The sequence below is a fragment of the Drosophila teissieri genome, chromosome 2L (genome assembly GCF_016746235.2).
Source record: "Drosophila teissieri strain GT53w chromosome 2L, Prin_Dtei_1.1, whole genome shotgun sequence".
Taxonomy (NCBI): domain Eukaryota; kingdom Metazoa; phylum Arthropoda; class Insecta; order Diptera; family Drosophilidae; genus Drosophila; species Drosophila teissieri.
In genome coordinates, this window is record NC_053029.1 from 9,491,155 (window position 1) to 9,506,822 (window position 15,668).

Genomic DNA, 15,668 nt, shown 5'->3' on the forward strand with positions numbered 1-15,668 from the left:
ATAAATCTCGGCAGAGATATATAGAAAACACTCTGCGCATAATAAGGATCTGCCCGGCCGGCGCTTAAAAGCCGTTTAATAAGTCTGGCCACAACACACCCATGACAAATGTACCCGACTCGACTGCATTGTGCGGCATCGAAGGACTGGATGCGCTGGTCGAAGTTGCCACCGGAGTCGGGTTGGTGTGGTCAGAACCCGGTTCGGTTGCAAGTCGATTGGGGCCACTGCACTGGCCATAAATTTTATTGGCCGCCTATTGAAACGTTGACGTGGCACAGATATTTTGTCGCATAATTTCTCGATAAATGATAAAGTGCTGTAGCCGTCCCCGAAAGACAATAAATAAAGCGAGTTGCGTAACAAGATAGGTCAATCAAATTAAGACGCGACCAATAAAATCGCAAAAGCAATTAATTTATGAACAGCCACTATTTTTATCAGACATCGACATTTCCTTAAGCTCTGCGCAACTCCCAATCATTGGCACATTCAAAGAGTCAAAGTGCAGCTAAAAGATTGGGAAACTTATCCCAGCTAAGAGCCCGTTAAAATATTGTACTTTACGTTTAGCCACAAATCCATTTGGGCGCATTAACCTTTCCATGTCTCTGCATGCTCAATGGAGTCGGGCCACAAGTTTATTTGCTCATTCAGCTCAATCACAGATCAAATAGCTGGCAAAAGTGCTGGAGTGCAAATACCTGGCAAACAATTTGAACTACTCTCAACCTTTAAACTGCAAACAACGAGCAGCAGATTGCCTGCCAAGGAGACGGCAGGTGGAGACGGGCGAGGTTCTAGCCAGGCGAGGAGGAGCAGTCAGACAATTGCCCCCGAGGAGTCGGGCAGGCAGCATAAATTGCTCCGACACGAAAGAAGTTGGATTGCCGGGCAAGGATAAGCAGCCTTCTCTCTCTCAGCCCTCGTCCTGCCGCTCTCAGCCGCCACCGCCTCCTGTGTCCTTTGTTTCTCCTGCAAACAATTTGCCAAATCAGGGCCAGAGATTGAACAAAAGAAGTGCATATGTAAAACTTGGAGCCCACTTCCTTCGGAATGACGACCTGGGGCATCCCGGTGATTTCTCCAGGCATTCGAAACACTGCCATTTAAGAATGCCCTACTTTTGTGCCTACTGATTGTCCTTACTAATTACTTACTAAATTAAGCCACATAGCAAAGCTGCTCAGAAGTATTCTTGGGTTTATATATTTATAATATCAGAATATTAACAACATTTATAGCATCAGCATATTAACAATGAAGCAAAATAAGTCGATCTACAATAATAGCTTCCTTTTAATGTGTTATTTCCTGTGCTAAAATTGAAAAGGATATTCTGCGTCATCCTCAAAACAATGGAATGTGCAGTGCGTGAAAGTGTTTAGATAACCAGGAAAAACAACTTTGAACGGCTTTTAAGTGTCGAAGTGCAATCAATACAAGCCCACATGACATAAGTGAGCGAAAACGAATGAGGGAAAAATGATTAAAGCACCTGTCAAGTTGATTGACAGAAACAAAGGTATTCAAGTCGATCGAATGCCGTACAGTAGCATAAATTACAAAATAAATAACATAAATTTGAGTTAGTTTCGCCGTTGTCGTTGCCTGGCACAACCCATACCCCAAATATGAAATACCAAAAATATGCAGTGTTAGCTCGTCAAGGTGTCGTCCTGACAGCCCCGAAATTACAATAAACTGACATTCAACCCCCCATAAATATTCCATATATGTCTGTTGGGCATGAGTATATTTAGTTTCTAGAGTTGTAAACCCCCTTTTCCCATATCAAACAAAGATTTTATTTCGCCCATTACAAACTAGCCACGTTTAAGCATGTGCTATTAATACCTAATCATGTTTCATAGTTCATCCTTTGTGTGCGCTGCTGAAACAATGAGCACTCGTATTTATATACATGTTTGCCTTGGGGATCAGGACTCCACCCCTCCTTCTTTTCAATTGCAGTTGACATAAACAATTTAAGTCCAATGAAAACATGTTGCTTAGTAAATTTGTTTTATAAACGACTCTGTCAACAGGATGATGAACATGATTTTCAAATATTTGTATTTGACTTATATCCGTGTGCGTCTACATGCGTGTGATTGTGAGCCTGTGTTTTAAGCTGATTTTTGATGCTGTTTGCTGGAGGGATGCGTGTGCAAATAGTTTCTTCTAGCGCATTTAATTTAATTAAGTTATTTTTCAGCTCAGAATTGAAATAGCGGGCATTGGTAATGAAACACTCACCTGAATACGATTGGCTTTCAATTAGAAAAAGGACTAAATAGTGAACCACACAGTTGCTATTTAAAGTATCTATTTAGGGTTATAGGGTTTCTTATTGTAAGCTTACCAAATAACTAATGTGATGCTCTTATCGTTTAGATAATAAGCCGATTAAGTATATATAGATTTGATGTCATAATTCACTATTTTGAAAAACAAAAAAAAATAATGCCTTAATTAATTGGTTTAAGGATACGTAAATGGCAGGCAGACTATATTCACCAACCAATGTTGCAATTTCCACCGCTCACAACTCTCGTGAAATGAAGTCATACTGCAAGTGCCACCCGATATGCCATGCCACCAACTGTTGCCACGTGCCGCAAACAATAAATGAATCGAGCCCAAACAACGTGTAATTTACGCATATTAATTGAACGCCGCATGCTTTGCGGCTCTGTTGGTAATTCCATGATGATAAATAAACATGAAAAATGAAAAATGGAATACTGTTTGTGTAACACCAGCGCACACACGAGAGGGGAATACCCCACACAACATCCGCCGCTCGTATATCGGAAATATATTCATTTCATTTTACCATATTTAATTAGTTGCTACCGGAGGAGAAATTGACCAAACGCGTTGACACAGTCGATTATGTTAATAAAGTCAAGATGGGAAAATGAGCGGGAAATGAGGGGGCTTAGCTGGTGGGTAAATGCGACTTGACAAGGCCACATTAAATGCACTTGCGTTTAATTGTTCATTGGTGTTTATCGCGGCGTGTAAATTTGCAACCTCCTTGTTTCCTCTTTGCCCCTCCCCTTCCCCTCCCCTTCTCCCATCAGGAGGTCCTTTGAGTCCGCAACCCTCTTTCATCCTTCAACTGTCAAGCGGCTTTGAGCCATCGATATGAATGGTTATTACCACCCAACCACCCAGTCACCCAATCACCCAACCACCCTGCATTCAATGGGTATCTGCGTGTGTATGCGTCTCATTGGTTTAAGTGCATTTATTTAATTGCCGAGCATTTGCGCGGAGTTTAATTCGCGTTAATGGGACATGACATTTTAATTGGATTAATTGCGTTTATTAAGTGCAGCGACTCTCTCAGCTGGTGAAAGTGACGAGCTGATTAAGTTCTCCCCTCCCCCTCCCCCCCACACAACCGGTCAGTTCCAATCATTGGCCAGGAGTTGGACAAGACACAGGTAAATACCTTTCGTCGAGCTTTTTAGCTCAATTAAGGCCACGAATTGTATGTACTACAACCTGACTTTATTTATTTTGGGTATATTATTTACGTAGCTCTTTTTTTACTCACATATCAATTAATACGATATTTTCATTGGGTAAACAACAAAACATGCATAGTATCTAAAAATGGAAAGCAAACAAGTTAAGCTTGTGAACAAAATATGTTTTTTAAATAAATATCTATATCAATAGCGAACTTTTTCACATACTAGTCGCTACGTGGGCTTTTTACCTACGAAAATTTCATAGTATTTTAAATATAATAGTACTGTGGAATCCATTGCGTTAACACTGTGAGCCTTTCTTGGCCAAAAAACACGGCTAGAACTTGTCCATTTAATTCCCCGGCTGGACCCAATCCAAACAAATGTTCCAACCACTCTCTCCCCGTCTTTTGTTTAGTTCATAAAATATAAATAAGCATAAATCACGCACACAGGCAAACAGGAACATGATTAACAAGGTCATTTAACGGCACTTGTTTTTCCGGACGTCCCGATATCCGTGGCCCCCGGCAAAGGCGGCTTGTACACATACACACACATAGGCCAAAAACATTTGGCCAACCAAAGGCTTGCCCACGAGGCACAAAACGGTTTTCCACGCAGGAAACTCGATTAGTGGGTTAAACTGGCTGGGAACGCCCACCGAAATCGACCACCGCCCAAAAACATGGAAAAAAGGGGGCGATCTCCGAATGCGTATTCCTTGATATATATCACTCTGGGGAGACATTTGATAATAACTTGCGGCCAATGTGGCCTATAATCAGCATAAGTTAGCCAACTTTTAGTTGGCTGTTGTGTTTGCACTACCAGTTGGCAGATGCGTACAGCAATTGATCTATGTGGAGTCCATGGAGCCATGGGCCCATGCCGTCGGCCATGGAAAAGCCATCTATCTGGGAGAGCGCAGACAGGCAGCACATATTTTTCGGCTGACACAGCAAACATTAATCATTTGTATTGGTTGGATTTGCTTATGTTTTTCTAGCTGGGGCAAACAAGTCAATTCCTGAATTTTTATTGAGATGAAGTCGGCATTCGAGCGGCTTTCTCCTGTATTTTTGTGCTCTTGCCTTTTCAAGGTAAATACAAATTACTATTTCTTCGTCCTCAGTTTGCTTAAAGGTGCTCTTCTCTGCGTAATTTCCACTTCAATAAATAGCAGTTACCCGTTCAAGAAATACTTTTGGCATACCGTAATGATTGCTTTAAGAAACAGTCTTGTCATCTTGAAATACTTGAAAATGCATTGACAAGGAATCCCGGCATTCAGATATTTTATATTCTATCTTAAAGCCGCATCAAGCAGCCAGGACATCGTCATTTTGTTAAGCGAGTAGCAAAGATTGCTTGCTACCCGCTGGGAAAGTGGCGGGGTAAATAAAAAATTATGTTGCATGCCACATGCCGTCGAATGTCTTGGCATATGCAGCAAATAATTTAATTTGGAAAACAACGGGTAGCATCAGTGGGGTAGCAACGAATGTTGAATGATCTTTTATGCATAATGATATAATAAATAAATAAATTACATTTTTGAGTACTCTATTTGTTAATACAACAACAGTTCTTGATAATGTATATATCAGCAACAAAAGATACCTTTAAACACATATATAACATACAGATGAATATTTTTTTAAATGATCTGATTTATAATTAATTAATATACATACGCTTCTACCGATGTGATAGCGGATAATGCTCAGCTTTTCCTCCCAAAAGCAGATCCCACTTTATGAGCTGCGCTTTCCACCTGATTTGTATCTGGCTGCCTCAGAATCCGATTACAGCTCCCTGACAAGCCCCGTCCTTGGGCCTAAAAGTTAATATATCAAGATATATATAAAATTTATAAAGCACCCTGTGTGTGTCGGCATAAAAGTGTGATGCAACTTTATTACCGCGATGCCTACACGAGCAGCCAATGGAAAAGTGGAAAATTTAAAGCCCGTAAAAGTGTGTGTGTGTGTGTGTGCTGGCTGCTGTTAGCTGAGCAAATAAACAGCGTTTTGCCATTTTTCATTTTCCATTGCTGGCACCACACCGCCACACACTAAGGTAAATAGAAAAGTGAAAGCAGTTAAAACAAACAAAATCAACCACGGGATAAGCGCCTGCAAATCCGAGTGTGCGAATCTGTGTGTTTGTACTGGCCGTCTACGTGTGAGTGTTGCTCTGGATGCGGATGCGGATGCGAATTCGGATGTGTAGGTGTGTGGGTGAGGATGTGCATCCATGTGTGGCAGGTCGACGGCGGCTTGATGCACTTGTTGCAGTCGGAGAACGGGGCCGCAAAACGCTGGGCGTTGGGAAAAATGTTTCCAGCAAATAAAATCCGCATGGCAGGAGGAGAGGCGGAGGGGCGAGGAGGCGAGGAGGCGGGCAAAGGATACACTCTGTTGCCTATCTCTCGAGCCCTCCGTGCAGCCAGCAAATAAATTAACAAATTAAAAGCGTAACAAATTGGCCATGGGCTGGAGGCAGGCGGGGAATGGCAGGCGCCTGCTGGAGCTGCCCCAAGTTGATTTTAATTAAATTAGAGCGAACGCAACACATGTCAACGATATGGACAAGTGCAGCACGGAAAGGGTTAGGTTGCCCTGGTGCTCCAGGGCGTTCAGCTTGACGAACTACTTTCCTAGGTGGTTTATGCTCTTATAAATAACTCACGCAATTCGCAGACAATAAATTGTGAGTTAGGATTAAGTATACTTTTGTAGCGCCAAGAATCGCACTGCTGCAGAAACTCAATCAAATGCGACTTTAGTTGACTCTAGCCGCGGCTCATCAGCACCTCGTCGGCGCATCGATGGCATCTGGTGCCTCTCCAGTCGAGCGGCGGCAATCCATTCCGTCAACGCCACGGGTATCTGCATCTGAGTGTGTATCTGCGGGCCAGGCGACACGGCCTTTAAATTGCGAGTCGCCGAAAATGGACAGCACCAACAATCAACGGTGTCCGTCGATGTCCGTTGATGTCCGTCCATCGAGTGGCGCCGGGAAATTGCGATGTTTGTGCCGAGGATCTCCGACTGTTCGGTGCGCTGCTGCTGCGGCCCCCTGGCTTCCCGATGTCCTGACATCCTGGCTGACTGACTGCCAGCCATCCTGGCTGTCCGGCTGTCCGGCTGCTTGGGTATCCGCGTCCACATCCGGCTGATGTGCAAATCAAATAACAAATGATTGTCTCTGCCAAACCGGGCGACTCGACTCGTGACTGTGATTAAGGCCAGGCGGGTGGAAGCTGTGGAAGCTCCGGAGCCGTGGACTCCATGGACCTGTCCATCTGCCAAATGAATATTCCACATTTTCCCTATCCCTATCCCTCCGCACCCGCATATTTTTCTATGCGCAATCACAACAGATTGTGTGTTGCCTTTTGTCAAGTTAAATTGAATCAAGCTTAACTGGCATATAGTTTTTGTGGAATAGAAATGGAAAGAAAACTTGATTTTCGTTCGTTTCCACAGATAGTTCCAGCTGGTGCCCCAGGTGTGATAAAATAAGCTGGATTTTCTTTTGTAATTATTTGGCTTAAGCCCCGGAATCCTCGATATGAATATGTTTCCAAAAAATAAACATTCGGAGAAGCTGCTCAGGCGAGCTCATAAAACCCTCATCAAACCCAGAGCAAAGTCGCAAAAATATAACAAAAGCACAAACGTCACCAGAGATAAAAATGCAATAAAACGGTGTCTATAATAACTCACTTCCCACTCTTGATAGAATAAAAGGATTTCGAATGACTACGCTAAATAAAATTTCATTGAAAGAGACAAGTCAGTATCTCTAGTTGCTGCTTTCGTTTTAAGGCTTTAATCAGCTTTCTTTTAGCTTCTACGTTTAATCTTTACACTCATCCGTACTTTCACTGTGCAACTTTCAATTTGTATACTCTTACAATCTATGCATTTTTTTGCGAAAAATCTTCCTGCATTGGATTTTCATTCTCTTTCACTTTTCTTTGCGCTGTGTCCTCGAAATCTTTATTCAGTTTCGCCGAGCAAAACTTTTGTTTTATTTTAATTCCTGTGTAGCCTGGAACCAAAAATCGCAAGTAAATGTCTTTTACAAGTTGAATTTAAGCTGAAAAGTTTTCTAATTAAAATTAAATAGAAAGTTTGCATCCAGTGAAGTTTTGATTATTATTGGGATTTGTTTTTTACACACCTACTTATTTACTCCACTCTCTCACAATTCCATAGTCTTTCAGTTAATCCTGCCCTGAAGGTCATGCATCGAATGGGGTAAGGGAAAGCGATGAGTTCAAGCATCCTGGCAACGAAAGTTCCCCTCAAAACTTCCGAAAGTTGGTTGACGTCGAGCCACGAAGGTCAAGAGGTGGTTAGGAATATTTCGAAAGTTCAAAACTGCATTGCAAAGTAGGGAAAGTTGAAAGAGTCGTTTAGGAAATCGGCAAAGTCGCAGAGGTTCTCATTAGCACGACTGCAAATTGGTCAAATGAACACCTTATTAATGAGATGTGATCCTAGTGCACTTACTTTAAAAAACATAACACCTGTGCTTTGATTGGAAGCTTGATGCCAAGCCATTTTGAGCATTAGTCTATTAGCAACGATAATTTGCATATAATTTCATTAAAATATGACATCTCATCTCATTCATTTGTTTACTTCCGTTTCGGCTTAAGACACTTTTCCCAGCCCACCCACGAGTTTCCCTGATTTTATTCAGCTTTCCCCGTGAAGGCCAGGGATAAATTTCCCATTTTCCAGAGCCAAAGAGGGACTCTTGCGCCTACAATTTACATAATTTATTAACGAGACTTTGAGCGCCCACTTCCGCACAGCAAACCGAGTCCGACAAGACGGCGTGAGAGATCTCATGCATAATTAAACACGTAATTAACCATTATTATCAGCGTCTGATTTCAGTTAGGCCGAGTTGAGCAGTTACTCCTGAGCCCTTGTCCGACCTCAAATGAGTTCGGAAAGAACTCTATGGCAAAAGTTTTCCCCGCACTTCTCGAGCAATCAGACAAGCCGCACGCATTTTGATTTGTGCGAGTAACCAAACCGTAACTCAGACCGAGAAATTACAGTTGCTAATGAACATTAATTAATTAGGGGGTCCTGAGTGCCCGGGGGAACGTGTTTTCCGGAAGCTGAGCCTGAACCTGAAGCTCCAGCTCCTGGTCAATTATGCCAGCTCAACGGACATCCCCAGAGGCTCTCCCAGTGTCCCTGATATCCTGGCTGGAAAGGTCCTTTCTAATTGCTTTGGCTTAGCTCGCTGATAGACGAATGCAATCGAAAATAATTTCGAGAACCATACAAATAAATAAGTGGGATTATTAGCATGCAGTAATTACCGTTTAAATATTATGCGTTCGGTATTTACTATTTCCGTCCTGCATAATACCCTCAATTTAATCGTTTTTCGCTGCAAATGCCAGTTTGATTACTTAATTATTGGCGTTGTGCCAGTGCGTGCCCACCTATTAGTTATTGGATATTAGTTAAGCGGATATAAGTGGCTATTTGTGTGGTCTGCACAGGCGGATATTAACTGACTTACCTTTAATCTTCATAAATACAATATATTTAATATCATTGAGAATGAAATGTTTCCTTGCTTAAATTAAATCTTTGTGTAACTTTTAAGTCTCTCCATTCCTTTTAAATTTAGCTTTCTTGTTGCTTACATTCCGACATGTTTATTAATTTGCTACTATTTCTGCGCATTTTTCACAGCTTCTGTTTTCAGCACCTTGGGGGATTCCCCACGGTGCACATCAAAGCAAATGCCAAAGCGTTGCCAACATCGCAGGGTTCCCATTTCCGCAGGTCCGTTTTCCCCATTTCGACCACGTCCTTAAGCCAACTGGCTCATAATTCTCACAATTAGCGGACGACAAGCTGGCTTGGAATTTACAATGCCGTGAGCGACGGAAACAGCATAAAAATTCTAATTTAAAGCAATTTATACGAGACTATGCAAATCTTCAGAACGTGTTGCATTGGCTAACTGGGATGATGATTATGAGAGTATAGGGTTATTTCTTATATATTTCAGCTAATATTATAATGAAACCTACTTGGTTGTCAGAGGAAATAGTAAGAATTTAAAGACTGAGCGCTCCACCTGCGCTGGTGGAAACATTTGGATATGGGCTCATAAATTCTCGGCAATTTATAATTTCACACCTACTACAGCGGCCATAACGAGGCTCTGGCTAAAAAAAAAAATGAAATAGGCCAACTATTTGCCAATGTGCATGGGTCGGCTTGTCAGGAGCAGAAATGACAAATGCTCGTTAGACAGGCAGACCGGGAAAGCCTGTAGGAAAGCCTCCGACAGGACTTCCTTCCAGCTGATAGTTGTGGGCTGTGAGGAGGGGGTGTCCTAATGAAAAACGGCCGTTACAAGAAGCTTTGCATGTTTGCTCAGTGTTAATCATAAATGGCCAAAAGGGAGATGGGCGAGGGGAAGGAACGACGAAAGGGCCTAATAGCTTAGCCGAAAGTATTACAGCCAAAAGCTAGCTGGAATTTCTCTCGACACATTCTTCGCAAATTTATGCTTGAATCCCCACATAGACGTTGCTATTAAAAAGAAACTCGACTCCACTGGGATGCAGTGGAGCAAAGGAATTTCGCGGCATGGCCAATTTAAAATCATCGAGATCCCGAATCCCGATATTTCAGCTCTCGCACAACGCAGCGGAAATAAATTGTGGCAGCTATTTAGGCCTTCAAACGGCAGCTAGGCTAATGGCTTGTGAGCGGTTGATTTATGGCCGAGATGATGACAAAGCGGCATGCAAGCAAAGAGTGTGTAAGGAAAAAGAATTTCATTAAATTCGCCCAGGTTGTGCACTAACCACTAACGATGGGTTACGAGTGAGTGACACTTGGTTTAACTCATATCGAGTCAAAGTGCAACAGCAATTTAATACACAGAGGGCTGTCAGCTCAGCGGCACAAAGGAAAGTCAAGTACTGGAGCTGAAATTATTAAGAACCAAAAAAACATTATTAAACTGAGTAGTTACCTTCATTTTGTCTTTAGTACATACATACATGAGTACATATCTTAAGTACTTACCAATCAGATCTGAGCCTCCCTACGAGATACGACCAAATTGAAATCATTTCCAGAAACAGTGTTACTTCAATCGATGGTTTTCAACTAGCTGTCTTGACAGGAAATCATGCCAAAGCGTTCAGACTGGGAACACACCCTCGACCTAATCAAGTTGAATTCGTTAACGCTGTGGCCAGTGGTAAAGTGATATTTCGGTTTTGGGTTAATTTTGGGCTGAAGAAAGGAAAGTGCAAACACAAAAGTCGCAGTCCACTTTTTGGCACTTAATCAAATTGTGCGCCATGCTCTTTGCTGTGGCGTTGCCTTCTTTTACGTTTTATAATACCATTAGTTGGGCCGAGTCTTAGTTTCACTTGGCGTCATTTTTCATTTCGTTTTCCTCTCGGTTTCCCATTGCGGCAAGCGGAAGACACTCTGGAGATAAGCGGTGGGTTTCCTTGTGGCCACGTTTGCGGCATGGAAAGGAATGCCCAAGGAGGCTGATTTCCCCCAACTTTCCACTTCTCAATAAGACACCAGCTGCAATGGACGCCCACAGTGTTTTCTTAGAATCGGAAAACGATTTAATTGCCAAATGGATGGGAAAAAAATTTGAGTTAAAAAAACTGACCCCTAACACGTTTTATAAAATTAGTGCCATCAATCGGATGCACAAAATTGTTCATATTTAAGTAACTGTGTTTGTTTTGTTTTACAATTTAAAAGTTCGAAAATTCCAAATGTGAAATTTGTTGTCACATAAACTCAATTTTTTTGGCGATATAACACAATTATCATGATTCCGACACCAAAATGGCAATGTAATCAACACAAATTATTTCTTGTTTCGCGTTGAACTATGTAAATTTGCAGGTATAAATTGTGTTCGCTGTTGTACATAATGCGCACATGGACACAAAAATGGTTCGACATCCATCGTAACATAATAATTTTGCCTGGTTTGTTACAGTTTATAACTAATAATTTATTATTTTATGCATGACTGGCAAAATAAACAGAAATTTTTACTCTGCCAGCCCTCTTTGTTATCTGCGCCGTTGTTGTTTTTGGGGGGGGAGACGAAGTTCGGTGGCAAAAGTTTGCAACAGAAGAGGCAAGAAACTGAGCAGAAAAGTTAATATTAAGGAAAGGCGACGCATTCGGACTTAATATTTTTTGCCTCCTTTTGCCACGCCCTTCCACACGCGGTCCTTTTGACGCCAAACACGTAGACAGCTTTTCCACTTTTCCACGTTTCCTCCTTAGCTTTGTCCGGAAAATCTTGTTAGGGGTACTTTCTGCTTTATTTGCATGATGCCACCCCGCTCACTTCCCAAATCGTTTATCTCCTAAGTATATTTTGTTGTGTAAATTTTCAAAAAGCTACTTGACTCGCATACAAAGAAGACAATTCCGCACAGGACAAAAGTATGCCAAACAATTAGCTGTCGGCTGCAATTTAAATGTCTTTGTTCACGACTCAATACGGGAAATCATGTTTGCTCGGAATTACGCCCTATGCCGCCGGCGAGCAAGCGGATGTTTTGATGCCAAATCCAATCTTTAAATATTTTATATTGAACAAGTTGCCGCTGACTGTGGCAGCAACTTTCTAATTGGCCAAGCAAATACAGGCAGTTTACCTAGTTGGCCGTGTTTGTTTGATGTCCACGGGCGAATAGGCATTCCCCATCGGCGTTTGTTTCTGTAATAAATAAATATCTGTAATAAATATGTAATAATCAAGGGAATTTTCGGATATTTTTCAACATGACAACCGAACGACCCGTTTAACTTGGTGAGACAAATGATGAGGACTAATGAGAAATGCAAATGATGAAATAATGGAAAAAGAATATTCAGCTGCCAGAAAGCCCAAGGGTGAGGAAAAACATTAAGATAAAAAGTACAAAGTTGAGGATGCAGAATGCATCGTAAACAAAGTGCAGCTCAAGAATATGTGAGTTCTCTCTTAAACTTCTCCGCTCTCTCTCTCTGTGTGTGAAGATTTAATTATTCATCCGCCCTGTCTGCCCGCAAAGTGCAGTCAAGGCAGACGGAAAAGCTGCGGCGGCGACAAGGACGAGGACCAGGACGAAGACGAAGTCGACGACGAAGACGATAGGCAGAGGGAAAAGTTTTCCACCGACCTGGCATGACGCAAAGTTGTTGTAAACAAAACATGGGGGCGTGACCGAGGTAGGCTGCTGGTGAAATGCATAAAACTTGGATAAAGTGAAAAGTAAAATTGGAAAGTGCAGGCGCAACGAATATGAAATTTCAAGTTGTAATCAAATTAACTTTTGTTTCGGCAAGCGCCAGCCAGAAGTGTCAACAGATAATTGAAAATCCGAATTTTCTTTGATTGCAACTTTGGTTTTATTCTCAAATAAATCATTTGGTATGGTTACCAGATTACTATTAATAAAGAATGATAGCAGAAGGTTTATAATTGGTTCGTTCCTCTGCAGCCGTTTTAAACTTATAAATGGTTCTGGCCATTTGTATTATCGGCCATAAGCACGTTTGTCAACCAGCGCGTTTCTTGCCCCCAGTTGTCTACTTGGCGCGAATACACTGGAATGTATACGGAACCCCAACACGCTCCACTCGTTGCTGCATTTTTATGTCCTTCACACATCATTCAGCAACAAATTGCTGCAGGCGAGGAATGCTCACATTGCTGAAGCTGCTTGAAATCTATTTGGGCGACACAAAAAAATACAAAAACCGAAAGGGAATGGGAATGGGGTGTGAGGAGATGTGAGGCGATGCGAGGAGGTGTGGAATGTCAACAGCAAGCAAAAAGTGTCTCGAGACCATGGATTCGTGACCAGGCTGCGTGTCCATTGGAGTCAGCACGTGCCAGCAGTTTTATTATCATGAGCTGCAGGTCCTGGCAACTTTTTATTATCCTTTTGCTGCTTTAGCTGCATGGGAACTTTAACACTTTCTGCCCACGACTCGAACGAGGACATCCCACTTCAGCTGAACTTGTGCCGTAAATATGACCTAATGGAGTTTAAAGTAGCCCCTCGGACGTCGAACCTCCTGACTTTTTTTCGGATTTAACGATCTGACCCACGGCTTCAAGTTCTTCATCCACATTATCGTAAAAATCAGCTTCCAATATCCTGGCCTCGATTGAGGTCCCTTGGGAGGCGAAACCATAAACAGCAACTGCTTTGAACTGAAATTCGAACATGTTGAATGCATGTGCAGCAATCCAATTTCAACCATTTTAGTGTGAAAGTGCAGGTGATAAAATGTTAGCTAAAAATTGATAATCGTGTGTTGCATCCCAAGTCTCTTTATTCTTTAACCAATTAGTCAAGTGTCTCGACTATCGGTTACTTGCTACGTCACTTTATTGAACCACAACATATATATCTACATTTAAGTCCAAGTCATAACTTTATTCCTATAATGGACACGAACTTGAATATATTTATTTTGCACTGCATTGGCACGAGTATAAGCAGAAATAAATTGCACAACAAAATTCAATTACTAAATGCAAATCCAAGTCGCTTTCGCACCCTTCATATCTGTGTCAAAAAGGCAGAGCCAAAAGGCTTTTGCCATTTATTCAGCATATTTGTTGCCCATTTTTTTGTTTTCTTTTTTCTATATCGAACGAAGAGTTGGGCAAGACATATTATTTATTTGTTTATATGCATATGTGCATCTTAAAATTATTGAAAAGAGTTCAAGAGACTTTTACATGAGAGAAGAGTGTGTGTGGAAACTTGGCACTGTAGGGCGGAAATCTGTTCTTTGGCATGCTTTTCTTTTCTTTGCTTTCTGGGAACAGGAAAAACACAATTGAGCGAGTTGGCAAGCAAAGCACACACGCCCAAAAAAACTTTCATATTATAAATAATTTAAATTTTTATTTTAATTGCTCGTTCCTGGCCCGCAAAGTATGTATTCCTCATCACAAATCAATTTAAATGGATTTTCTCTTTTGCTCACAAAATCCCACACACGGCAGCATTTCAGCGATACACAAAAAAATGTATGCACAAATTCCGTACATACTTAGCTTAACAAAAATTCACGTGCAAGTGAAAAAATGCAATCAATCGAAAAATATGCAAAAATTCTAGAAAAAACCGGGAAATGCTATAAAATATCCATTAAATTAATTTGATAACGTCAAAACTGATTTCACCTTAGCGATTTTTTGAGGTATTGCATGCCAGTCACATAAAATGGGGAATTTTTATTTGATTTTACTGCGGGTTCTTTCATCTTTCTTCCATTACACACTTCAATCTAGTATAGCCTTTTATCAAACGGGTATAACACCAAGAATTGACGGGAAAAAAGATGTATTGGCAGCAGTGCTGGTTGTTGACCGCAAATAAACAACACCCAAACAAAACTAACTGCGAACAACGAGCAGCAAACACCAGCGCTGTTTAAAAAAACTTTACCCAGCCAGTTAAATAGCCAACCAGAAAAAATAAATACATAAATGAAGGAAAGTTTTGTTTGCAGCTGAGTTTTTCCGACAGCCACTGGCCCCAATGCGCATTTCAATTGCTTTCGAACTTCCCCCCACCCGCCACTTCACTTCCCTTCACTCCCTGTAAAACTTTAAGTTAATTAAGTGCTAAATTAACTAAATTGCACTTACGCCTAAGCTGCCGTACCACAAACTGTACGCCTGTCCTCCGTGGCGTATGCGCAATGCATTGGTCGTATATCAAGTATTCGCCGTGTTGGACAAGCTGAGGGAGAAAAAAAACACAAGCTCTCCAAATCCATTTAATATCATTAAGACGAATGAATTTCCGCCCCGTTAACACCTCAGGAGTCAACAAAGCGTTACGATGAACGACAATTGCGATAATTACTCGCTTGACCAATTCCGGCCCCGAATGAGCAGCCATAACAACAGGCTAAGAGTCCCAGGCACAACACCCACACCCACACCCACACCCACAACCAGACAGACAGAGGGCCCCTTCCCCGAAAAGTTGTTTGCATTATTAGCTTGTCGAGATTGGGCTCCTTGTAGTCGGAAAAGCGGCTTTACACTGCCATCTCGTGTAAGTGGGGCAGATTATCCTCTTTCGGCTGTGAGTTAGTGTGTGCCACTAATTAT

At 41.7% G+C, this 15,668-nt stretch overlaps 1 protein-coding gene across 1 annotated transcript; it reads right to left on the reverse strand.

Moving 5' to 3' along the window:
• Positions 1-5,281: 5,281 nt before the first annotated feature.
• Positions 5,282-6,878, reverse strand: LOC122626587. Its single transcript, XM_043806904.1, has 2 exons — positions 6,222-6,878; positions 5,282-5,325 (listed from the first exon to the last, which is right to left on the reverse strand). The coding sequence occupies exon 1, from the start codon at positions 6,815-6,817 to the stop codon at positions 6,257-6,259; it is 561 nt and encodes a 186-aa protein (XP_043662839.1). The 5' UTR covers positions 6,818-6,878; the 3' UTR covers positions 5,282-5,325; positions 6,222-6,256.
• Positions 6,879-15,668: the final 8,790 nt, after the last annotated feature.